This window comes from Rhinopithecus roxellana, chromosome 9 (assembly GCF_007565055.1).
Source record: "Rhinopithecus roxellana isolate Shanxi Qingling chromosome 9, ASM756505v1, whole genome shotgun sequence".
NCBI lineage: Eukaryota > Metazoa > Chordata > Mammalia > Primates > Cercopithecidae > Rhinopithecus > Rhinopithecus roxellana.
The window spans coordinates 91,564,452-91,590,024 of record NC_044557.1 but is presented as its reverse complement, the minus strand read 5'-3'; the positions used below and the strand labels follow the sequence as shown (position 1 = coordinate 91,590,024).

At 47.4% G+C, this 25,573-nt stretch overlaps 1 protein-coding gene across 2 annotated transcripts in view; it reads right to left on the bottom strand.

The window, feature by feature from the left end:
- ZFAT (zinc finger and AT-hook domain containing) overlaps positions 1–25,321 on the bottom strand; it is a 239,570-nt gene extending 214,249 nt beyond the window's left edge. Inside the window, exon 1 of one of the 2 annotated variants that reach the window (XR_004059297.1) lies at positions 25,116–25,321. Coding sequence is in view for 1 of the 2 variants with exons in the window: in XM_010380280.2 (XP_010378582.1) it covers positions 25,116–25,134 (19 nt within the window). In the remaining variant the exon portion in view is untranslated. The remainder of the gene's footprint in view (positions 1–25,115) is intronic. The other variant, XM_010380280.2, reaches the window with a different exon arrangement.
- Positions 25,322–25,573: the final 252 nt, after the last annotated feature.

The window sequence follows — 25,573 nt, the reverse complement described above, 5'->3', positions numbered from 1 at the left end:
AGCATCAGCTATAATTAAGGCTGGGCCAACAGTTGCATTATAATTTTATGCATACACATCTCTTCCATGCTGAAACTTGGCATAAATTCTTTTAAGTTATTTTTAAGCACTCTCAAAATGAGAGCCCCTGGGCAATGGAATATATTCACATTTAACACAATAATCATAGCTTTAAAATGTGGCCCTCAGGAAAGCAACACAAATCATTTTACATAAACAGGAACAACCCCCCCACCCTGACAGCAGATGTGTGGGAAGGACTGAGGGTACAGGAACACCCCCTGCCCCACTGCAGACCCTGGACAGCACAGCTCCCCACTGACAAACTAACGAGGTGGCCCTGAGGAGCCTCCTACCCACAGCTCTCATGCAATGCCTCTAACTAACCAAGTCTCTGTGGTCATTTCCACATCAGAAGTAAAAGGAGCAAAATTCTCTCCCATTTTCTAGTGTATTAGGGAGAAATAGCAATGCCCATCACCACCGCACGTCCAGGTTGCCAGCTGTTGGTCTGTGTTGCTTTAGCGTATTTTGGTTCCTCTGTGGGGTCGGTCTACTTCTCATCTTGCTTCTGAAGTAAAGGGCCGCCTGAAAGCCAGCTTCAGCACTGAGCTTGGGTCAGAAGCCCTGGGTTCAAACACCATGGCAAACCCCATGGCATCACCACTTCCGTGTGACTGGAGCCACCTTTCCCTTCCTGAATCTGTATGAACTCAGCTCAAAAATGGAGATAACCACAGCTGCCCGGGTAAGAATGATGGGCGGTGGGGGGATCTTGTGGTGGGGGTCTTAGGTAGGGGAATACTGGGAAAAGGCTTTGTAGGCTGCTAAGAACAGTGTCGATGCTGAAGAGAACAGAGAAATGTTTAAATCCAGAAATGTTCAGCTGGATAGCTAAAGCTACCTACTGGGTCCCTAGTTGCTTCTGCTGTCCTCTAACACACATCTATAGAAATACACATACACACGTGTAAACATACACATACGCACATGCACCCACAAAACACGCATGCGTACATACACAAATGCACATACAGCACACATGCACACACAAACAGACACACACTTTCTTTAGGGAAACCAAGGACACAGGCAATTCAGAAGCTTTTTGAGAGACAATATAAACAACACAGCACCAATAATGACAGCAGGTAGAAATAAGGGATCCAAATCCCAAGAACTGAGAAGAGAAGGAGCCATGAGGAAGGGGAGAAGAAGGTGGGGGAGACAAAGGGAAGAAAAGGAGCCAGGACTTGGGTTTCCAGAGTTTGAGCCACAGCAGGTGCTTGGAGGAGCTGTCAGAAGCCCTGGGAGGGAGCAGAAAATTGTCACCCAGTTCCAGCTCTGGAAACACAACACTCGTTCAGGGTCCCACATGCCACCTTCGACCTCCACCCTCTCCCTCAGGGGCCTCAAATTCTACCCGCATTTTCTATTCCATTGCATCCTCAACCCATCAAGAGAAGGAAGAGACCAAATAAGGGCTTGCTGCAGCCTCAGGGAACCGAGAGCTGCAGTAGGTGGGATTCAACCCGTTTGTTCATTAGACGTGTCCAGCCATGGTTTCCGCACTCTGCTTCCTGGGGTTTTCAAGATGCAGGGAGTTTATTCCAGTGAAGCACCAAACACAGTGCCTGGCACACAGCAGATGAAGGTGCTGCCTGCACTTTTCCCTGTTTCTGCAGTTTACTAACATCACACTGAGGTAGAAGGCAGGCAGGATTCAACTCCGGACCAGACTGAAGACTGGTCAATACTGGGAAGAGGGGTCCAAAGCACCTCTCACTGCCTATCACCATAATACATGCCCACCATCACCATAACAGTTTACCATTGCAATGGCAACACCCAAAAGTTACTGCCCCTTGCCATGGCAACACCGGAAGTTACCACCCACTTTCTGGCTATTTCTGAATAACCTGTCCCTTAATTAGCACATTATTGAAAGTGGGCATAAATATGGCTGCAAAGCACTGCTACTCTTGGTGCTCTGCCTGCGGGGTAGCCCTGCTCCACGGGAGCGGTAACACTGTCACTGCCTCAATAAAGCTGTTTTCTACTACCACTGGCAGCTCACTTTTGAATTCCCTTCTGAACAAAGCCTAGAACCTGCCCCGCATCAACACCATGGTGGGTGAGAATTCCTTCCAGATAAAAACCCAAGTCCTTGGAAATGCTGACTCTCCTAAGCCTCCTTCCCCTAATTCAGGGATGTTTTAATTCAACAAAGATGTGATTCGCATGTTACGATAGAGAGCAGAGGGAGCCACGAAAGAGAAAAACGAGTAGAATTTCCAGCGGTCAAGGTAGTCAATCTACCAGGTGAAACAGGCTTGAAAACAATATATAAGGCCGAATTCAGTCAACAGCTACTTTGTTCTTAAAAGGTGCTAGGCACTGCTCCTGGAGATGGCCTCCCTGCCAGGGACACTTCCTAGAGTGGAGGACACAGACAGATGGGTGACTCTGCGCAAGGACACCCACTCCAGCCCAGGTCTGTGAAAGTATGGGGCAAGAGGCTGGATGCTTTGTCCAGGCCAGTGCTGTCCAACAGATACACAGCATGGCCACTGATGTCATTTAAAATGTTCTGGTAGCCATATTAAAATAAAAAGAATCAAGAAAAACATAATTGTAATGATGTTTTCTGTAATCTAGTATATCCAAAATAGAATCATTTAACTTATAATCCATTTTCAAAGATCAAAGAGAAATTTTTAATTTTTGTACTAAGTCTTCAATAGCCAATGTGTTATTTTTCACCTACAGCACATCAAAGTTCGGACTAGGCACGAATCCAGTATTCACATTATTTCCAGAATACCTGGAAACTTTTTCCCTGCAGACAAGAGAAATGCAGTACACAGGTTCTACTCCCTGATCTCCAGCAGGGTAGGAGAAGGCTTCCAACACTCCCAAACTCTTTGGGATTCACTGAGTTAGGAAAATCGAGACTAAGAATTAGCAGATTTAGAACCTGCAGACCAGAGTCTCTGTCTGCACTGTTACAGGAGAGGCAGATGCTGGACGAACATTTTCGTTTATTATTGTCACAGGTTTAAAAGCTGACTGTGTGCTCAGGGATCCTGAGGTCCTCCTTATCAAGGAGATAAAATAACAGGCTGGGCAGGAACTGGAGGCAGATGTGGAAAACAGGCAAATTCAATTCCAAATGTTCACTTTATGAAAGTCTGAGATTGGCCTCAGTTTTATCAGTCTCAGTTATATAAAATGTTCTGATTTTCAAAATTAAATCCTGAAGAAAGAACTTCCCCTTAGTATTTAAATGTGTCTAGGGTCTTTTCAAATTCCAGAATAGAGCTTTAAATTTGAGGAAGGAGAGCCACTGGGAAAAGAAGAATTTTCCAAACCATCCCCTCAACTCATCCCCAGCCTACCAAAATGATCTGGCCCATTTTTCCTGGTAACCAAAATATAAAATAAATATTTAATGTATTATCCAAATATCTGGGCTGTTCAGTTTTTATTAGGAGAAAAAAAGAGCAGAATTCTTTTCATTTATGTGCATTGGCCTCATAATTCAACACTAAATGAATGCCTGACATCTGTCACTCACCATGCTAGGTGCAATTAGAAATGAGGAAGACACAGACCCTCCCCTTAAGGAACATAAATAAGCAATTCCATTTTGTTTATGAGAATATTTTTACATGACTGTGGTGTTACTTATAATCTAGTTTTGTAGACTCTTGCTGTTGGAAAGGACAGACTGTCCAAGTCCAGCTTCCCAGCCGGTGTCTAAACAAGGTCTGAAAGCCCTACCTGATCTTCCCCTTGATGCGGGGGCATCACTGTGGGCAGCTGCCACCTGTGTTTACACCACTGGGAGCCTCAGAAAGGCTGCACCCCTTCTCCCTCACCACACTAGGCTAGTACAGCCTCAGGGTGTCCCTGGCAAGGCCAGTCTCTCCCATAGCCAAGTGCCGTAAGCATCTGAACAAGCTATCCAGTGGCCCTGGGTCTTCCCTCCTGCAGGCGTGGCATCCTGGCCCTTCAGCTCCAGGCTCAGGCGGGGCCTGCACTGTGGTGGTGGCCAGGAGGCCAGTCTCCGCTGCAGCGGGCGCCTCCACAGACACGGTATCTGCCAAGCCACCTGTAGCAGGACCATTCACACACATGTCCCCTAGGGGGCGATAAAAGACAAAAGAGGACTCTGGCCACAGGGCAGCCTGTTTTGGCCTGCAGGCTTGCAATTTTGCAAGGTGAGGAGGACAGGTAAGCAAGCACCTGCTCGCTGGTTTTCAGACTTTTTATTAATTCAGGAACCCCCTTCTTCAAGTCTCAGCTCCATCCTAGCTTTCTCAGAGAGACTTTTCGTAAATCCCCTTCAATATTAATGAGGTCTCTGGTACTCCCTCCTGCTTACTTGCCTTGCAGTATGACCACAATTTGTAATCACGTATTTAATGCTGTGCTGGTTTAACCTGTCTCCCTCAATAGATTGTAAGCTCCAAAATCATCAATATCATTTAATTCAAAATATAGTAAAGTGCTTTAAAAGATCCATGTTAAAGCTACAAAAGATATTTATCCACACTTCCTTTATCATGAAAACCAGAACATTTCCAGAGTGTTCACTTAAGAATCCCTGAGAATAATCTGAACTAACTGAACTAACTGAACCCTCCCAGGTTCAAGCGATTCTCCTGCCTCAGTCTCCCGAGTAGCTGGGATTACAGGCACCTGCCACCACAGCTGGCTAATTTTGTATTTTAGTAGAGACAGGGTTTCTCCATGTTGGTCACGGCTGGTCTCGAACTCCCGACCTCAGGTGATCCACCCCCCTCAGTCTCCCGTAGTGCTGAGATTACAGACACGAGCCACCACACCGGCCCGAACTAAATCCTTCTTAACTCTCATTTTCTAGAAAAAGAAGATGGTGTGCCAAGAAATAAAGATCAGGCTCAGGGTAGGAAAGCCCCCAGTCCAATCCCCAGCAGAGGAGAAAACACAACTTCTTTGACCCTCTGACTCCTCATCTATAAAATGGGAATAAATGAAAATCAGAATGGTGGTTTGAAGGAAGAGAAACCAGAATCAAGACAAAGCACTGGAAGAAAGATGCTCGCTGAAGGGTTTCAGAATCCAGGTGTCAGCAGGTGTGCCCCATCCCTACCTCAATGGGGTAAGTCCCTTCAGGGCCACAGCCACCCAGGACTTCTACTCCTTCCTGGAAATTTACACCCTCAGCCCTCTGCCATTCCCTGTTCATGCCCCACAAACGAAAAGAAGCGAAACTCAGTCCTTTCACTGAAATACGCTCGCCTCCAAAATTCACCTAGTCAGAGGACGAAAGTAAATGAAATAAACAAGTATGGGAGGAAATCCTAAAACAAAATACAAACAAACAAATGAACAAAACCATACTTTAAATGAATAACCATAATTGCACTGAAATAGGAGACGATCAACCCAAGTAACTTTGGAAGCTGCTGTTTACACCAGATGCCTCAGGCTAAAGAGAAGAAGAGCTCTAATTAAATACTGAACTCTAGGTAGCAGGCTTCTTTTTCACAAAGACATGGTTTCCTGGTTCTGAAACTATTTTTGGTATAGTCCAGGACTGAGCAAATAAGTAACTATACTATGGATACCGAGATCCAGATTTTTCTTTGTCAGAGAAGGGAGTTATCGATATGCAAAGGGGAGAGGACAGAATACACTGTGTCGTTGAATTGCAACTGGAAAAATCCATGTGAACTCAATGATTTTTAAGAGGGAAACAGAGATTGTGTAGGTGTGTACTGAGTTTAGATATATGCATGTCTCATATATGTACATACATCCCTCTGTTTCCTAGCTGTGTTTCTGAGAGGGCACAGAGGCAATGACACCCAGCTCACCTAGTTTCCAGATCTCCATTTCTAAATGCCACTCTCCACTAAAAGAAACCAGGTCTCCTTGTAGAAAGAGCTGATTCCACAGCTGGAACAGGGAAAGCACAAAATGAGCCCAGAATACCTTGTACCAGAAAGCAAGGAAGTCCTCACAAAAGCAGGGGCATGCTGAAGGAACACAAAACCCACTTTAACACAACTGGCCGAACACGGGGCCATCTGAGCATCACATTCAACAATGAGAAAAGATTACAGACCACTGACTAAAATAAGCATTCCCGAGTCCACACAAATATAAATCAAGGAAAAGAGAACATTCTTGCTTACACAGACAACTAGTAAAAAAAAAAAAAAAAATGGTAACAATGTGAGGTACGGCTCTGTGAATTAGCTGATTGTGATCATCATTTCACAGTGTATGCCTGCATCAAAGTGTCACATTGTATACCTTACACACATACAATTTTTGTTAATTATACCTCAATAAAACGGGGGGGGAGGGGTGTGGGGAGAAGACAAGTAGTAAGTGCGGAAGAAATGACAGAATTAGACACCCATCATGTAGCAGCCATCCTGATGCTAACTAATTCTGGCAAGAATCATCAATCGGTGCTGAAACTACCGAATGAAGAAAGTCCTTGGAGTGAGGAGTAGCAGGATAAACACACGGTCTCAAAGAGCTCACCACAAGGCATTTCATTACAAAAGGGGAATACAGTAACTTTACAGTGAAGCAACCGGATCTCCTCAAATATGTAGCATCACCAGTAATGGGAAAAATCATGATCACATGCCTCCTGCTATGGTGTGCTGAGAACGCAGCATTATTTCTGCGTAATTCCTGCCCAGAAATGCAGAATTTAAATCCGCTCACGAGGAAGCATTACACAAAGCCAAAGGGAGGTAGAGTCTACAAAATAACTGGCCCATACTCCACAAAAATATCAATGTCGTGGAATACAAGGCCAGAGGCAGCGCTCCAGATTCAGAGAGTGAAGAGACATGACCCTGGAATGCGGTGCGCGGCTGGGGTGTCCTTCCGCCATAAAGGGTGCCGCTGGGACAATCACTGGAATCTCAAGAGGAGCGCTGCACTGATGCTGTTTCTCATTTTGATAACCGAAACGTGGTTATGTGGGAGAACGTCCTTGTGTTTAGGAAGTAAACACCAAAAATACTTAGGAAGAGGCAAAGGGGCATCAGCTCTGCAACTTTATCCCAAATGGTTGAAAGAGAAGACAAAGCAATGTAGTAAAATACTAACATTCAGGAGACTGAGTGAAGGGCATATGAAAAGTTTTTGTACTACTCTCTCCATTTTTCCATAAGTATAAATTATGTCATAATAACAGGTTAAATTAGAACAAACCCTACATCCAACATGCCTTTAGTATTTGAGCGTCTCAAGGAGAGGTCAACACAGAACAGGCTCCATTTAGACATCCTCCTGGTTCATTCGCCTCTCCTTCCCATCACTGGGTCTTCCCTGCCTCTCTCAAGGCTCCAGAAACTCCGGATCCATGTGCTTTTACTTGTAGAAACTTCAGCTCTAGTGTGCTCCCCTCCCCACCGGAATCCTCAAATCAAGTTGGCTCAAAGAATAAAAGGTGTCCGTGTAACCAAAGCCTTTCTCCCTAGAAGACATTCGGAATATTAAATAGAAAAAGCAATCAAATCTATTACCGTAGTTATCACTATAACTCCAGTTCCCTAAACCTTGCCTCATTATATATCTAAGGTCTTCATTTTTAAAGTTGGAAAATTAGTTCTCAAAAGACTAACTGAAAAAAAGCACGAAAATGAAGTCACCTGGGAAAGGGAGGATTCTCATGCCAACAGCAGGACGGTCGTGCTGCAAACTGACGGGCCTCAGGGCTTCAGGGGAGGCAGCCAGGCAGGGAGAACCCAGGAGAAGGCAGCGTCTGGAGGAGGACGAACCAACCATGGCCCAGGCAGCAGCGGAGGAGCTCACTCTAGACCCAGGGCAAGGGGGTTGCGTCCACATCCTCCTGCGGAGGCACTCCGACTAAGAAGGCCCTCGCGGACGCTCTGAGAAGTGAGAAGCCTCGGCTCTGCTTCCAGTAGGGCCCCTGGCCACCCTCTTGAGCAAATCCCACACCTCTTTCCCTCTCCATCTTTGCCTCTGAAAGGCAAGAGCCACTCCACAGCTGCCAGGCCCCGGCCCTCCGTCCGTAACTAATGATGCGCCGCCCCCAGGCCCAGCCATCTCCAACCAAGGAGGCGCGACCCTCCAGGCCCGGTCATCTTAACCAAGGTGGCGCCAGCCCCCAGGCCTGGGCCATCTCTAACAAAGGCAGCACCACCCCCCCAGGCCCTGCCTGCCTCTCTAACCACGAAGGTATCACCGCCCCCCAGGCCCAGGAGTATCTCTAACCAGGGAGGTACTGCCCCCAGGCCCTGCCCGCATCTCTAACCAAGGTGGCGCCACTCCCCAAGGTCTGGGCCATGGCTAACAAAGGCGGCACCACCCCCCACTCAGGCCCAGGCAGCATCTCTAACCAAAGAGGGGCTGCCCCCAGGCCCTGCCCGCATCTCTAACCAAGATGGCGCCACCCCCTAGGCCTTGGCCATCTCTGACAAATGTGGCATCAACCCCCGGGCCCTGTGTGCATCTCTAATCAAGGAGGCGCTGCCCCCAGGCCCTGCCCGCATCTCTAACCAAGGAGGAGCCCATCCGCAGGCCCAAGTCCCATCTCTAACCAACGAGGCGCCACCCCCAGACTCTGCCTGCATCTCTAACCAAAGAGGCACCACCCTTAGACCCTGGCCCCATCTCTAACCAAGGAGGTACCACCCCCAGGCCCTGGCCCCATCTCTAACCAAGGAGGTGCCACCCCCAGGCCCTGGCCCCATCTCTAACCAAGGAGGTGCCACCCCCAGGCCCGGGCCCCATCTCTAACCAAGGAGGTGCCACCCCCAGGCCCGGGCCATCTCTAACCAAGGAGGCCTCCCAGGCCCAGGCCGCATCTCTAACCAAGGAGGTGCCACCCCCAGGCCCGGGCCATCTCTAACCAAGGAGGCCTCCCAGGCCCAGGCCGCATCTCTAGCCAACCAAGGCAGCCCCTGAGTCCTGGGCCACCCTACAGAGCAGCACGGCATTCCTGCCAGGAATTGCTATAGGCGACCAGGAGTGGAGAACAACCCAAACACCTCTCAAGCCACCGAAGAATCAACAGGAAAGTTCAGAGTGGAAACTCGCATCGGGAGAATTACCTCGTAAACCTCCACCAAGGGCAGAGTAGAAGGGATGCTGGGCGCCCCCCGCCGCTTCCCACGGAGCATGCAGAGGTGAAGACACTGCCTGTCCATCTACACCCTTCCTTCCCAGACTCCCGCACTCTCCTAGGAAGCCCCACCACCCTAGTTATCCCCGGCAGGCGCCACCCACCCGCACTTCTCTCCAATACGCGGCTACAGCCCTGCCCAGGTGGGACGGGGCCGCCTGCCGCCACGGAAGGCTCTGATTGGCCCAGAATGAGCACCTGACACCATCCACAGACCAACCAGCACTCTGAGGGGGTGTGGCCTGAGGCTGGTAGCCGTCCCCACCCAGCAGGGGGCCCTCCTAGGTCTTGGGGACCCGCTCCAGTCTCAGGAGGCTGCAGGTGAGAAGCGCCCGGCGTCTAGAAAAACTTGGACTGTACATATCTCTCTCAGGCATATTAAAGGTTTCTGAGCTGCCCTGTCAGGAAACTCATCCAACAATTTTTTTTTTTTTTTTTTTTTTTTTTTTTTTTTTTTTTTTTTTTTTGGAGACGAGTGTCGCTCTGTCGCCCAGGCTGGAGTGCAGTGACTCGATCTCGGTTCACTACAATCTCCGCCCGCCAGGTTCAAGCGATTCTCCCACCTACAGGTGCCCGCCGCCACACCTGGCTAATTTTTTTGGTTTGCTTTGGTTTGGTTTTGTTTCGAGACGGAGTCTGGCTCCATTGGTCTCGCTCCGTCACTCAGGCTAGAGTGCCGCGCCACGATCTCGGCTTACTGCAACCTCCGCCTCCCTGGCTCAAGCAGTTCTTCGCCTCAGCCTCCAGTACCTGGGATTACAGGCGCCCGCCACCACGCCCAGCTAATTTTTGTATGTTTAGTAGAGACGGGGGTTTCACTATCTTGGCCAGGCTGGTACTGAACTCCTGACGTTGTGATCCACCCGTCACAGTCGCCCAAAGTGCTGGGATTACAGGCGCGAGCCACAGCGCCCAGCCTTTTTTTGTATTTTTAGTAGACAAGGGGTTTCACCGGCCGGGCGCGGTGGCTCACGCCTGTAATCTCAGCACTTTGGGAGGCCAAGGTGGGCACATCACGAGGCCAGGAGATCCAGACCATCCTGGCTAACACGATGAAACCCCGTCTCTACTAAAAATACAAAAAAAGGCTGAGGCAGGAGAATGGCGTGAACCCAAGAGGCGGAGCTTGCAGTGAGCCGAGATAACGCCACTGCACTCCAGCCTGGGCGACAGGGCGCGACTCCATCTCAAAAAACTGAAAACTTAAAAAAAAGGAAGGGGTTTCACCATGTTGGCCAGGCTGATCTCAAATTCCTGGCCCCAAGTGATCCGCCTGCCTCGGCCTCCAAAAGTGCTGGGATTACAGGCGTGAGCCACCACACTCAGCCAGTACAACAATATTTAACACGCCCAGTGCTGAGCAACAGACTCCTATGTCACCTAGTCCCTCCTACCTGCTCAGACTGCGCACAGAGAAAACTCCAAAAGCCCTGGGATAAGGGAGCCACCAGGGCCGGTGAGGAACGCGCAGAAGGATGACCTGACCAAGGCCGGGCGCAGTGGCTCACACCAGTAATCCTACACTTTGGGAGGCCGAGGTGGGTGGATTACCTGAGGTCAGGAGTTTGAGACCAGCCTGGCCAACACGGCAAAACCCTGTCTCTATTAAATATACAAAAAAAAAAAAAAAAATAGCCAGGCGTGGTGGCAGATGCCTGGAGTCCCAGCTACTCCAGAGGCTGAGGCAAGAGAATCGCTTGAACCCAGGAGGTGGAGCCCAGTGAGCTGAGATCGCACCACTTCACTCCAGTCTGGGTGAAGGAGCAAGACTCCATCTCAAAAATCAATCAATAAATAAATAAATAAATAAATAAATAAATAAATAAGAATGCCCCAAATAATAGCAGGAGAAGGAGGCAAGGGAAGGTAGAAGAGATAAGAGAGTGTGCCCAGGAGAGGCAGCAGGAGAACCTGACAGCACAGGACAGCCAACTATTTGGACACTCCAGTAGACTTGCTAAGGAATTCTGAACTAAAATAATAAGAGCAATAATAAAGAATGCCCTGATCAAATCTATGTTCCTTGCATCCAAGAATTCCAAACACCATGCCCCACCCAAATCGCTCATGCCCTCAGCCCCTCTTCCCTGGGACATTCTGGTAGAAGCGTCAGAAAGTCAGGTGAACCGTCAAAGCCACTGTGTCCCAAAGAGGAACTCTCCTCCCACTCAACAGAACCAGCCTCCTGGACACCCCCAGGGATCCAGGGCACAGCACCCTCCTAGCCACCCAGCCACCCTCTCACCTTTGACTCCTCCCCTGGAAGGGCACCAAGAAACAGTCACCAAATCCCATCAATGTTCCTGTCTACCTACTGTCTAGCCATCAGTTCCCATCACCAAAACTCGCTTCCCAATTCAAGCCCTTCTGTGGGCATTTCTTACATAGTCTTCCTCTTAGAGAGCAAAGACCAAAAAAAATTAAAAAGGAAAAGTACAGAATGTTTTTCTTGATTACTCTGTCTTCTAAAAGTTTACAGCAGGAAAAAGAGAAGAATAGGAGGAGAGTGAGATCGACATTAAAAAGGCAGAATCAAAGCCTGGTGTTCCAGGGCACCTCATATTTCTGCAACTGTATCTCCATATTCCCCCATTTCCCTGAAGTCTGGTGATCTTAATTATTGCCCCTCACCCGCTCCCTGCATTGCATAGGGAACTGAGGCTAGAGCCAGGGTCCACACCTGAGAGCAGGTCAAATCCACCACAAGGGCAAACAGCAAACTCTGGCAGGAAAGGGTTAATAACCCCCCAAGTATGAAATGCTTCTGTCAATCTCTAAGGAATAGTAAGATCCAAATAGGGAAAGGAACAGAGACATGAAAACAATGACAATAGAGGAAATAAAAGGAGCTAACCCATGGCCTGCAGGTGTAAAGACCTGTAGTTTGGGACCACACTGACCTGGGTGAGTCTGGCTGCACTCCTAGTGAGGAGTGGACTCTGTGCCATGACTCCAACCTGCTGAGCCCGTTTCCTAATCTGTATAATGGCAATAACAGCATCTGCCTCCCTGGGTCATTAAATTAAATGAGGTAGGGTGGGAAGTGCTGATGGTCCAGGTGCTCAAGAAATATGATGCAGTCCACTCAGTAGCCTGAGAAGAGCACAGTTTGGTTTGGGACTGAACAGCCCAAAGCTCAAATCCTAGCTGGACCACCTACCAGCATGAGACCAAACCTCTCTGCCCCTCTATTTCTTTGTCTGTAAATCAAAGATAATATCCCAACATCAGAGAACTGCAGTTACGCTGGCAGAGTACAATGGTTGGAGAGCACGTCACACAGCACTGGGACACGGTGGAAGCTGGGAATGCAGATAACCTCTCTGGTGGTTAAGAACGTGAGTGCGGAGCGTCATGCTGTCGGGATGGACAAGGCACCAGGGCAGGAGCCTCGGCTCAGGCAGAAGGCTGGCATGCACCCGTGGGGAGCTAAGTGGCATGCAAGCAGTGGGGCCAAGGACAGCTGCAAGTCCTATGCATCGTCAGGCAGTGATACTCCCCAACAGACTTTGAAAAGCCGCAAGCTGCCTCTGATGGAGTCTTAGGCATTGAGTTCAACATGGCCTTGCTCAGCAAGAACTCTCAAGATCACCTCAAAAACACTTCCTGAGCAGCAGCCAGTTCAGTGTGTACCTCACGTGACTTGGTTCTTCAGAGAATAAAATCCTCAGATGAAGACATGTTTAGCCACAATTTTGTAGAAATGGAAACTGAGGCTCAAAGAAGTCACAAGAACGATCACATTGTGGGTCTAAAATGCAAAGCTAGGTCCTCCAGGACTCCAAAGCCAGTGCTGTTTCCCAGAGCCCACATTTCTGGGGTGGGGGATGGATCCCACAGACACCCAACTCAGCAAGAAGAAAGGCCAAGGAGAGGAGAGAAAGGCAGGCTAGATGGACAGCGAGTTGACCCTGCTGATGGAGGTAGAGACTCAGGACGTGGGCAGGGCCTTGTGAACCAGAGGCTACTGGACAGCTCAGCCAGAGTGCTGGCAGCTCCAGCAGGAGAGCCGGCCGGCTGAGCACACTCCCCTCCCTCCACCCCAGTGCTCGGCAGCTCGGACCTGACCCCTGTACAAAGAATGCTCGAGGACCTGGAGGTTCACTGTCGGACTCTGGGCTGCAACTGCCACACCTCAGAGGAGCTCTGGCCAGTCCAGGGGGAGGCAGAGGCTGCATACCTTGTCGGGCTTGCTATGCTTTCCTGCCTTGCCCCCTGCTGTGCCTCCTTGGCCTGGTCAATCTGCTCAAACATCATCCTGTGGCTTTCCTGAGCCCCTCGCCCAGCCCAGGCAGGACTGACTGACAGTGACCACATCACTGATCCTCCTGCTGTACCTTGTACAAGCTTCTAGCACTGTCCAAGGGACCCTTGTACAAGTGAATAAGTTTAAATCGAGAGACAGGGTTATGTCGCCCATCGCCACAGTCAAGACTCAGACCAGGCCTAGGTGCCCACCAAGCTCCCGGCGCCTCTTCAGTCAGTGCCCTCACCCCCCACCCCCATGTAAATGTGTGTTTATGGTAAATACACATAACATTACCATCTTAACTATTTTTAGGTATACGGTTCAGTGGCATTAGATACATTCACACTGGTGTGCAACCATCTCGACCGTCCATCACCAGAACTTTTTCATCTTACAAAACCAAAACTCTATGTCCATTAAACACTAACTCCAGACGCCTCCTCCCCCAGCTCCTGGCAACCACCATCCTACATTCTGTCTCTTTGAATTTAACTACTCTAGGAACCTCATGTAATGGTAATCATTTGGTAATTGTCTTTTTGTGACTACTTATTTCGCTGTGCACAATGGCCTCAAGGTTCATCATGTGGTAGCCTATGTCAGGTTTCCATCCTTTTTAAGGCTGAATAATGCTCTATTCTATGTATACACTACATTTTGCTTAGCCTTTCATCCCTTAGTTTCCACATTTTAGCTATTACGAATAATGCTGTTATGAACATGGGTATACAAATATCTCTTTGAGACTCTGCTTTCAATTTTCGGAAATATATTCCAAGAAGTGAAATTGCTGAATCACATGGTAATTCTATCTTTCATTTCTTAAGAAATTTCCATACTGTTTTCCACAGCAGCTGCACTGTTCTATGTTCCAACAAACAGTGAACAAAGGTTCTAATTTCTCCCATCCTCAAAGTATGTTGTCTTTTGTGTCTGGCTTCTTTAACACGCCCTTGAGATTGGTTCAGGTTGCTGCCCGCATCACTTTTTCATCGCCAAGTAGTATTCCTTTGTATGGATATATCACAATTTGTTTATCTTTGCACCAGCTGTTGAGCATTTGGGCTAGTTCCAGTCTGGGGCTTGCTAGGCTTTCAATGTTCCCTCCAAAAATGCATGTTGAAACTTAACCCCCAATGTGGCAGTGTTGAGAAGTGGGGCCTTTAAGAGGTGATTGGACCATGATGGCTCTGCTCTCATGAATGAACTAAAGAGTTAATGGATTAATGGGTTATCATGAGAATAGAACTGGCGGCTTTACAAGAAGAGGAAGAGAGTCCTGATCATAGTACATTAGCAAACTCAGCCCCTTGCCATTGATACCCTGTGCCACCTTGGGACTCTTCAAAGAGTACCCACCCAGCAAGAAGTCCCTCACCAGATGCAGCCCCTTGACCTTGGCCTTCTCAGCCTCCAGAACTATAAGAAATAAATTCCTTTCCTTATACATTACCCAACTTCAAGTATTCTGTTATAAGCAACAGAAATCAGACTAAGACAGGGTTATTAGAAATAAAGCTGCTATGAACATGTGTATACCTGTCTTCAGACAGACATAGGTTTCATTTTTCTTGGAATAGGATTGCTACCTTTTATGCTAAGTTGATATGGTCTGGCTGTATTTCCACCCAAATTTCATCTTAAATTGTAGCTCCCATAATTCCCACATGTTGTGGGAGGAATCCAGTGGGAGATAATTGAATCATGGAGGCTGTTTCCCCCATACTGTTCTCGTGGTAGTGAATAAGTCTCATGAGACCTGATGGTTCAGGTCTTGGAACCATCTCTCTTCCACTTGGTTCTCATTCTCTCTCGCCTGCCCCCAAGTAAAACGTGCCTTTCGCCTTCTGCCTTGATTATAAGGCCTCCACAGCCATGTGGAACTGTGAGTCCACTAAACCTCTTTCTCTTGATAAATTACCCAGTCTCAGGTATGTCTTTATCAGCAGCATGAAAGCAGACTAATACATAAGTGTACCCTCAGCATTGTAAGAAGGCAGCAAACTATTTTCCAAAGTAGCTGTACCATTTTGCATTCCTACCAATGATGTATCAAAGTTCCAGCTGCTTCACGTCCTTATCAGCACTTGGGATTCTTTTCACTTTTCACCATTCCAGTGGGTAGGTAGTAGTGTCTCATTGTGATTTTAATTTGCATTTCCCTAGGAACTAATGATGTTGATCATCTTTTCATATGTTTATTGACCATTTTTATACATTATTCTGTTAAAGAATCTTTCAAACCTTTTGCTCATTTTAATGTTTTGTCTGCCTTACAGACTGTGAGTTCCTTCAGAACAGGTCTCAAGGCCCCCTTGATGCCTAACTCCTGGGAGAACCATTCTCATAGACGATATGTGAGTAGTGCTGTGGAGCCACCTACCAGCTGGTGCCTCAGCCACTGCACACAGCCCAGATAGGGCCTCACACACAGCAGGCACTTCAGAGATATTTATGACCACATCAGCAAGCACAGATGGCCAGTAGCACAGGGAGAGATTGAGTGGGGCTGGACAGCCACAGGGACCAGCCTGAGCTGCTGTATCCTCACTTGCAAAGCAGAGATAATAAGCCCACCTTGCAGAGCTTTTGTGAAGAATAAACTAAAGAATGGGTGTGAAGCACCCAACTGAGCAGGTCTACAGAAATGATAGTTATTATGACCAGGCCCTATCTTATTCCCCTGCAACTGCATGATGAGGGATTGGATCCAAATGTTCAGGGAAAGAAGGTGAAGACTGACAGAGGGAGAATGGAAGGGGAAGAGAGGAGAGGGAAAGAAGGAAAAGACGGATGGTGGAAAACAGTAAAGTCCCCTGCCATATGCCAAGTATGTTCCCAATCCTCCTGTATGAAAACTCTACGAGCATGCTACCTAGTAGGTCTGTGGGGACCATTTTCATATAATATATAATATAGGAGGCAATGGTGGCTCAAGATACTTGCCAAGGTCCCAGGGCTGTTAGCCAGCAGGACCAGGACTTCCACCCAGTTCTGCTTCCCCTGCATTACCTAAGCCTGGTTCCCTGTGGGGCTCTCTCCCGGAGGAAGGGTCTTCCCAAGGTGCTTCCTGGAACCTGGCTAGCCCTGAACAAGTCCCTTGCACCAACTCAGAAACAAAAACAGGCAGAATTCAAAAGATGCTTCTCTACCACCACAGGAGGAAACTGAAGATTATAGACCCAGGGCTGCACATAGGAAGCCTGCAGAGTTTTCATGTCCCTGAGCCTGTTATATTTACCATTCCCCTTTCCCTAGAAACAAACACAGATGGGATGCCTGCAGGTCCCTAAGGTAAAAGCCAATCCCTCACCAGTCCCAGGGGCTTTCTCTCTGAACTATTTCTCTAAATCTGTCCCTCCTCATCCCTACAGCTGGGATTGCACTAGGACAGCACCTAAAGAAACTCTCCTGCCTGCATTTTTGTCCCGCCAAAAAGTGTTCTCTTGCTTATTATTTATACTTCAAAAATCACTATAAAGCTGTAGTAATCAAAGTAGTGTGGTACTGATGAAGAATAAACAAATAGAGCAGTGGAACAGACCAGAAAGTTCAGGAGTGAACTGACACATAATTTTCAAGAAAAGAGTCAAAGTAATTCAATGGAGGAAGAAAAGGTTCTTCTAACAAACAAGGCTAGAAAAACTGGGCATCCACATGCAGGAAAAAAAACATTCTCCATCCCTACTTCATACCATACACAAACTTATTAGAGATAGATAGTAGACCTAATAAAAGCAAGAAATATAAACCTTAAAAAAAAAAAAAAAACTTAGGAGACTGTCTTTGTGACCTTAAAGTAGGAAAACATTTCTTAAGAGAAGATACAAAAAGCACCTCCTATAAATGTAAAAATAATGGCAAATAAAACTCCAATAAAATTACAAACTTCCGTTCATCAAAAGATAAAAGACAAATAAGTGAGCTGAAATTGGGAGAAAATGTTCACAACATACACACGCAAACACACACACACATATATATACAACAAAAGACAAACATCCAGAATATATAAAGAACTCTTACATTCCAGCAACAAAAAGACAATAAATCCTATTTATGTATTTGCTTGCCTATGTGTTTATTTTTAGAGAAACTGTTTCACTGAGGCCCAGGCTAGAGCGCAGTGGCATGTTCACAGCTCACTGAAGCCTTGAACTCCTGGGCTCAAGCGATCCTCCCACCTCAGCCTCCTGATAAGCTGGGACCAAAGGCATCCACCACCATGCCCAGCTTTTTTTGTGTGTAGAGGTGGGGTCTCACTATGTTGCCAAGGATGTTCTTGAACTCCTGGCCTCAAGCAATCCTCCCACCTCAGACTTCCAAAATGCTGAGATTGAAGGCATGAGCCACCACACCCAGTCCCCAATTTATTAAAATAGGCCAAAGACTTGAATAGACATTTCTCTAAAGATGACACAAATGGCCAATAAGCACAAGAAAAAATGTTCAACATCATTGGTCATCAGGCAAATGCAAATTAAGGGAGATACCACTGCATATCCTCCAGAGAAGGCAAAATGAAAGACTGACAATACCAAATGCTGGTAAGGACAGAGAGCAAGCAGAATTCTCTGACATTGCTGATGGGAATGTAAAATGATACAAATGACTCTGGAAAGCTATTTGGAAGTTTCTTAAAAAGTTAAACATCACTATAACCCAGAAATTCCACTCCTATGTACTTATTAACCCAAAAGAAATGAAAATAAATATTCACAAAAAGGCTTGTACAGGAACATTCACTGCAGCTTTATTCCCCATAATGAAAAACTGGAAATAGACTGTGGCTGTATCCACGCAACAGAAAGAAACAAACTACTGAATCTCAGAAGTTCTATGCTGAATAAAGGAAACCAGACACAAGAGAATTATATGATGTTCTACAGAAGAAGAAATTCATCTATGGTGACATCAAGACTAGTGATTGTGGCCAGGCACGGTGACTCACGCCTATAATCCCCAGCACTTTGGGAGACCGAGGTGGGCAAATCACTTGAGGTCAGAAGTTCGAGACCAGACTAGCCAACATGGTGAAACCCCGTCTCTACTAAAAATACAGAAATTACCCAGGTGTAGTGGTATCTCCCTGTAATCCCAGCTACTCAGGAGGCTGAGACAGGAGAATTGCTGGAACCCAGGAGGCGGAGGTTGCAGTGAGCCGAGATCGCGCCATTGCCCTCCACCCTGGGCAACAAGAGCAAGACTCCATCTCAGAAACAAATGAACAAAAAGACTAGTGGTTGCTTGGGGTGAGGAGCAGGGATGGGACAGTAAGGTGCAAGAGAAAACTTTCTGGGCTGATGAAAAAGTTCTGAATATTGTTAGGAGTGTGGGTTGTGTGAGTGGTCAAACTCTACACTTAAGGTCTATGCATTTCAGTATATAGTACACACATACAAAAAAAAACCTGTCTCTTGGCAGCTGCCAGAGATCTTTCTTTCTGAAAGGCCAATCCGCCAGCCTTGTTATCTTTCTGTCCCTCAAAGTTTCCAAAATAAAGTCCTAACAGCTTCCCACTACTCAAAGGCCCTTCATCACAGACCTCCAGCACCCCATGCCCCTCCCCAAGCTCAGTACTCACCTGGTCACAAAGGGTGGGCCACACCTGTGTCACTGCACCAGCTGTCCCTTCTTTCTACAGGGCACCTCTGCTCACCCCACAAGACCCAACTCAACACATCTCCTCCTTCAGGAAGCCTTCCCACAATCCCTCAGGCTGGGGTAGATGCACCCACTCTGAAGCCCTCAATACTCAAGGCTTACTTCCATCACAGCACCTAGCCCCATTCCTAAAGGAATCCATTTTCCACTGCCAGGACTGCATGAAATCCTCAAGAGGGAAGAACATGTCATATTGGACTTTGCATCCCTAGCAAACTGCACAAAGTTTGGCATAAACATCTAGGTAAACGATGACCAGCTTGATAGTAAAATAATAATAATAATAATAATAATAATAATAAGCAATAATAATAACCCTAAGGGGAAGAGAAATGGTAGCAACTCCTGAAGAAGAGGCCCACCAGCAGGGAACCAAGGAGAATATCTAACACTAAGAAGGAAGCCAGTTAGGGCCCTACAAGGAGCCTTGGGGCTGAATTAAAATGCCCTCCAGAGATACCAGGACACCCCAAGCTCTCCTGGTCCTTGGCTCCAGGTCCCATGGCTGAGCTGGTCCTCTTTTCCCCCACTGCCCACTATGGGATGCTGCCCCTTTCCTATTCGGACAACCTGCAGTTTCCACTGGCATCCTCTGAGGCCAGGTCCCTACCCCACCCATCCTGCCTTGATCTGACTGTGTTGAACACAAAGGCACCCGATTCCAGAGTTCCACCTTTTGCAGCTCCATGTATTACATGATTTAAAAGAACTCAAAAGATTTTAAACCAGTATATTGAAAGGGATGACTGAACCATGTTCACTGTAGTGCCATTCACGATAGCCAAGTATGGAATCGGCCTCAGTGGCCAACAACACGTGAATGATTTTTTTAATGTGGGACATATACACAATGGAATATTATGCAGCTGTAAAAAAGAAATGTTGTCATTTGTGACAACGTCGATGAAACTGGAGAACACTGTGCCACGTAAAATAAGCCAGCACAGAAGGACAAACACTGCACGTTTTCTCTTACATGTGAACTCTAAAACAGTGGAGCTCAAAGAAGCAGAGAGTAGAATAGTGGGTACTAGAGCCTGAGGGTGCAGGAGAAAACGATGATCAAAGGGTACAAAGCCTCAATTAGACAAGAGGAATAGTTTTTTTCTTTGAGACATATTGCACAGCATGGTGAATACAGTAATAATGTACATTTTGAATTCGCTAAGAGTACATTTTAAATGTTTACTTACCACAAAATGATAACTATTTGAGGTGATGGATATGTTAATTCACTTGATTTAATTATTCCACATTATACTCATGAATCATAACATCACATTATACCCCATAAACAAATATAATTTGTCAAGTTAGTTTTTTTAATTTAAAAAAAGAAAATCATGTCACCCAATTTTAAGTCCCTGTTTTTCTATTAATATGCCAAACATTATCTTTATAAGCAAACTCAATTATCTATATATTTTGTGTTCCTTGAAAAAAAAGGAGGCAACGTTAAATCTGTAAGATGTTTAAAATGTCTATTTTGCTTTGCTCTGCTTTTTTTCCTCTCTTTTTTTTTTTTTTTTTTTTTTTTTGAGATGGAGTCTCGCTCTGTGGCACAGGCTGGAGTGCAGTGGCCGGATCTCAGCTCACTGCAAGCTCCGCCTCCCGGGTTCACGCCATTCTCCTGCCTCAGCCTCCCGAGTAGCTGGGACTACAGGCACCCGCCACCTCGCCCAGCTAGATTTTTTGTATTTTTTTAGTAGAGACGGGGTTTCACCGTGTTAGCCAGGATGGTCTCAATCTCCTGACCTCGTGATCCGCCCGTCTCGGCCTCCCAAAGTGCTGGGATTACAGGCTTGAGCCACCGCGCCCGGCCTCTCTCTCTCTCTTTTAAAAAAATTACTCAGCCAGGCACAGTGGCTCACATCTGTAATCCTGGCACTTTGGGAGGCTGAGACAGGTGGATCACCTGAGGTCAGGAGTCCCAAGCCAGCCTGACCAACATGGTGAAACCCCATATCTACTAAAAATACAAAATCAGCCGGGCATGGTGGCGCATGCCTGTAATCCCAGCTACTTGAGAGGCTGAGGCAGGAGAATCACTTGAGCCTGGAAAGCAGAGGTTGCAGTGAGCCAAGATCACACCATTGCGCTCCAACCCGGGCAAAGAGCGAAACTCCGTGTCAATAAATTAATTTTATTTATGTTAAAAAATGACTTATTAAAAAAAAATTACTCAGCCTGGCACAGTGACTCAAGCCATAATCTTAGCACTTTGGGAGGCCGAGGTGGGGGGATCTCTTGGGCTGAGTTCAGTACCAGCTTGGTCAACCTGATGACACCCCATCTCTACAAAAAGATACAAAAATTAGCCAGGTGTGGTGGTGCACCCCTGTAGTCCCAGCTATTCGGGAGGCTGATGTGGCAGGATGACCTGAGTCTGGGAGGCTCTGCCTTTCCATTCACAAATGCTTTCAAGAAGCGAGTGGATGACAATGTACTGAGCTATACACTGGGAAGTCTGGTTCTGGGAAGGGAAGAGACAAATTCCATTTCCTGAATGCCATCAGCAGCCACCTGTGGCAGGATTGTGTCTCCTTTGCCAATGAAGGGACTGGGGTGCGAAGGGCTCTGTGACTTCCCTTAGGTCAGGAATCTGGTGAGAAGCAGATCTCTGGGCCCAGAGCACGGGCTCTTTCCACCCTCCTAAATGTTCCAGCCCTTAAAGTTGATGCCTGTCCTTGAGAAACTGCAAGAACAGTGAAAGTTTAACCGGGTAAACAGCTGAGAAGAGAGGGAAAACTTAACTCTAGACTAAATCTCTTCTACATAATCAACCCATCTTGGTGCAGAACTTTTCAGAGGCTGTATGCTTGACACTATCTATAAAAGGAAATGCAATTAAGGAGACTTTTTAATATATCTGATTCCTGACTGCCCTTGCTCTAGGCAAGAGCTTAATTCTACTTAACGATAGCTATCTTTGAAAAGTTATGTAAATTGCAAGGTATGGGGAGACAAGAAACAGGAACCCTTTCACCGGAGGTAAAGGAGAAGCCCAATGAGAAGGGAGCACTGTGGAAACAGGGCTCCAATTCACACAATGACCATCTCAGCTCATTTGCCACCTACAGCTGTGCTCTGTAGACCACATGCAACTCCACCTCGTTATCATTCATGGTATTCCCTTTCCTAAATTAACCAAAACAGGAAACTCTTCAGAAATTAGCTGACCATGAGTTGACAGTAACACGTTTTAAAATATGATCTTTTCTCATTTGGTACAGCTGGAAATTGAAGGCAACTTCAACATACGTCCAGGGTTCTTCTTTAAAACTCTTGGGTAAATTCCAGAAGTGGAGAAATGGACAACTCATTCTCTCTACACAAGCAACAATGTGGGAGGAGGAAGGTACCAATCGAGAAGATAGTTCATGTTTATCAAAATGGAGTCACTCATGTGAAACTCTTAAACAAAATGGAGGCAGAGGATATGAAGGAAAGGCCCTCGTGCAAGTATTGCCTATGACAGGAACTACGTCAGGAATTCCTTACAGCCTGTTGCTTGCACAGGACACTTGCCCAGTGCACCTGTCTCCAATGGACTAATGCCAACTCCTGCAATAAGCCTCTAAAACCAATGGTCTTTGTTTCAAAACCGCTTAGGTGGACTTCCCTTCGGTCTTTAAAAGTTTCCACTTGCCCCAACTTCTTTGGATGTGCCTATGATCCAGCATAGCACACGTATCTAAATTGCAATCCCCTGTTATTCCCAAATAAACCACTGTTTCAGGATCCCATATCCAAAATGCTTGGGACCCGAAGTTACAGAATTCCAGATGTTTTCGGATTTTGGAATATTTGCATATACATAGTGAGATAACCTGAGGATGGGACCCAAGTCTAAATATGAAATTTATTTATGTTTGATGAACACCTTATACACACAGTCTGAAAGTAATTTTACAATATTTTTAATTTTGATCATGAAACAAAGTTAGTGTACAATGAACCATCAGAAAGCAAACGTGTCACTATCTCAGCCACGCATATGGGCAATATGTGGTTGTCTGGCATCGCCACCATTCCTGACTCTCAATTTCTATGCTACCAATAAGATGATCACTTTCTTACATTTATTTACACAGAAGTCCTTACCAGTAAAAAATATGACACACCATTAATACAGTGAAAAACAAGGTGTTCAAGGTACCTAAGCAGCACAGCAGCATCACCAGAACACATGTGTCAGCTGCAAAACAACAGAATGATAAACAATGGCTGGCTTTAAGTCTGCTGTTCAGCCTGCATTTCTTTCTGAATGTTAACAGCATCGTCTTTACAGTTGTGTAACTGTTTGTTGTTTTGTTTTGTTTTGTTGAGAAAAAGATGGGGGTTTCACTACACTGCCCAGGCTGGTCTTGAACTCCCGGACTCAATCGACCCTCCAGACTCAGACTCCCAGAGTGCTGGGATTACAGGCGTGAGCTACTGCGCCCAGTTATGCAACTGCATTTCTACTGAGAACCTTCACGAGGTCAGAAAATTTTCCACTGTGGCCTCATGTCAGTGCTCAAAAGTTTCAGACTTTGGAGCATTTCCGAGTTCGGATTTTTGGATTAGGGATGCTCAACCTGTATTTGGAGAGCAGGTCTCTCCAGTGCTCATTTTAGGCTAACATAAGTTAGCATACCTGAATTAGCTGGGCACCACAGCTCATCAGCGCACCTGTGGTCACAGGTACTTGGGAGGCTGAGGTGGGAGGTTCACTTGAGTTCGGGAGGCAGAGGTTGCAGTGACCGGAGATTGCGCCATCGCACCCCGGCCTGAGTGATAGTGCGAGACTCCGCCTCAAAAGATTAAAAAAATTAAATTTAAAAAAGCATGCCTGATATAGTTCGGGTCTCCTGACCCAATACTCGGCTCTGGGCCCACTCTGTCACTCCAGGACACATTCTCCCACATCTAGCACCGCAGCAGGTGGAGGCAGGACTACGCCTGGCACCGCTCTTTACCCCTGCCTGGCGTGCAGAAGGACTCCTTGCAAAGCTGTTATTTGAACTAAAGTCAGGAAAGGGGGTTAACCCGACCCTGGGGGTTAGAGGTAGTGACACGCCACTTCCTTCAGCATGGGGACACACACTACAGATGTTTCCGTAGATGAACTGGTAGGCTCAGAACATACAACTGGAGAGAGGCAGCTGTGCAGGGTAAGTCCCAGTGACACGATGCTTGCATCTCCAAAAGGTCACTTGGGCTCAACAACAAAAAAAAGCCAGACCGATGGGCAGGCGTGATCAGTTAGCGCGTTCGTTCTTTCATTCACTAAGTATATACTGAACACTTACATGAGCCAAACCCTATTCTAAGAAGACAGAGGTACAAGTCAGGCGAGCACGCAGGAGTTTGGATTTTAGCCCAAGTTGGAGGAAGTTAATTTTTAAAGCCCCAGTTCTATCGTTTTTAAAATGTATGATGTTGACCTCTCTGAACTTCTGTTTCTCATAATAAATGACCTACAAATTAAGAGTTCTAAAAGAGCTGAGCAGCAAAATGTGTTAAGTCAGTGCCCAAATGTGGAAGCTTGTAGTAATTACAGGTGAAGGACCCCAAGCTCAAGGTTAAAAGACTTGCACCGGGTGTCAAGTGGAATATCTGTCAATCTATCAGGTCCAGCCGGCGGCCGGGTAGCCTGCAGGAGGTACTCATTTCGCCGAGGAGGAATCTGAGGCCAGGCAAGAAGGAAGACCCGCCAAGGTCCACTCAGTCAAAGACCTGGCACCGCCTGGATTCGAACCTCGCGCCCACTGCGTTCCGCCACTGACGCGCGCCCCGACGCCACCCATTGCCGTGGAAACGGCCGGGCGCGTGTTCTTCCACTAGCTCCCTCCTTGCTTTTCATTTTTCTGCGGCGGGATACCCCAGCGACTGAACGTGAGCCGCAGAACGCAACTACGTTCGCTCTCCTCCCCAGACCCGGATCCCTCCGCGGCCGGCGCGCTGCTTCCCGACTCGACGCTCGAAACGGCTTCCCGCGCGCCGCGCCGCGCCCCACCCCCACCCAGTCTCACCCCAACCCCCAGCCCGGCTCACCTGCCGCCCGCGTCTCCATGGCAACGCCCCCACCGCGGAGGAAAAAAAAGCCTCGGGCTCTTCTGGGCCCCCTCCCGTGCCAACCGAGGAGGCGGGGCGCCCTGCTGACGCTTCGCTTTTTATTTTTATTTTTTTAAGAAAAGAGCCAGCGGGGTTATGGCGAATCTGCGGCATCCAACATGGCGGATGGAGTCTTCGCCCTCCTCCCCACGGGGCGCAGACGCCAGCGTAGCGGACGTCCGCCTCGGATGACCCTCCCCCGGCGCCGAGCGCGGCCCGGCAGGGCCGAGCTAACGCGCATGCTCGCAGCTGGAGGCCGTGCTTTTTATCCTGCTCCGCGGATCCGCCGCGCCTCGTTTTGAGCCACGCCCAGGGAGGGGCCCTCGGGAGGGCCGGAGCAAGGATCTCGAGATCAGGAGTCTGGCGGTTTTGCCCGGCCTTTGCCAAGGCGACCTTAG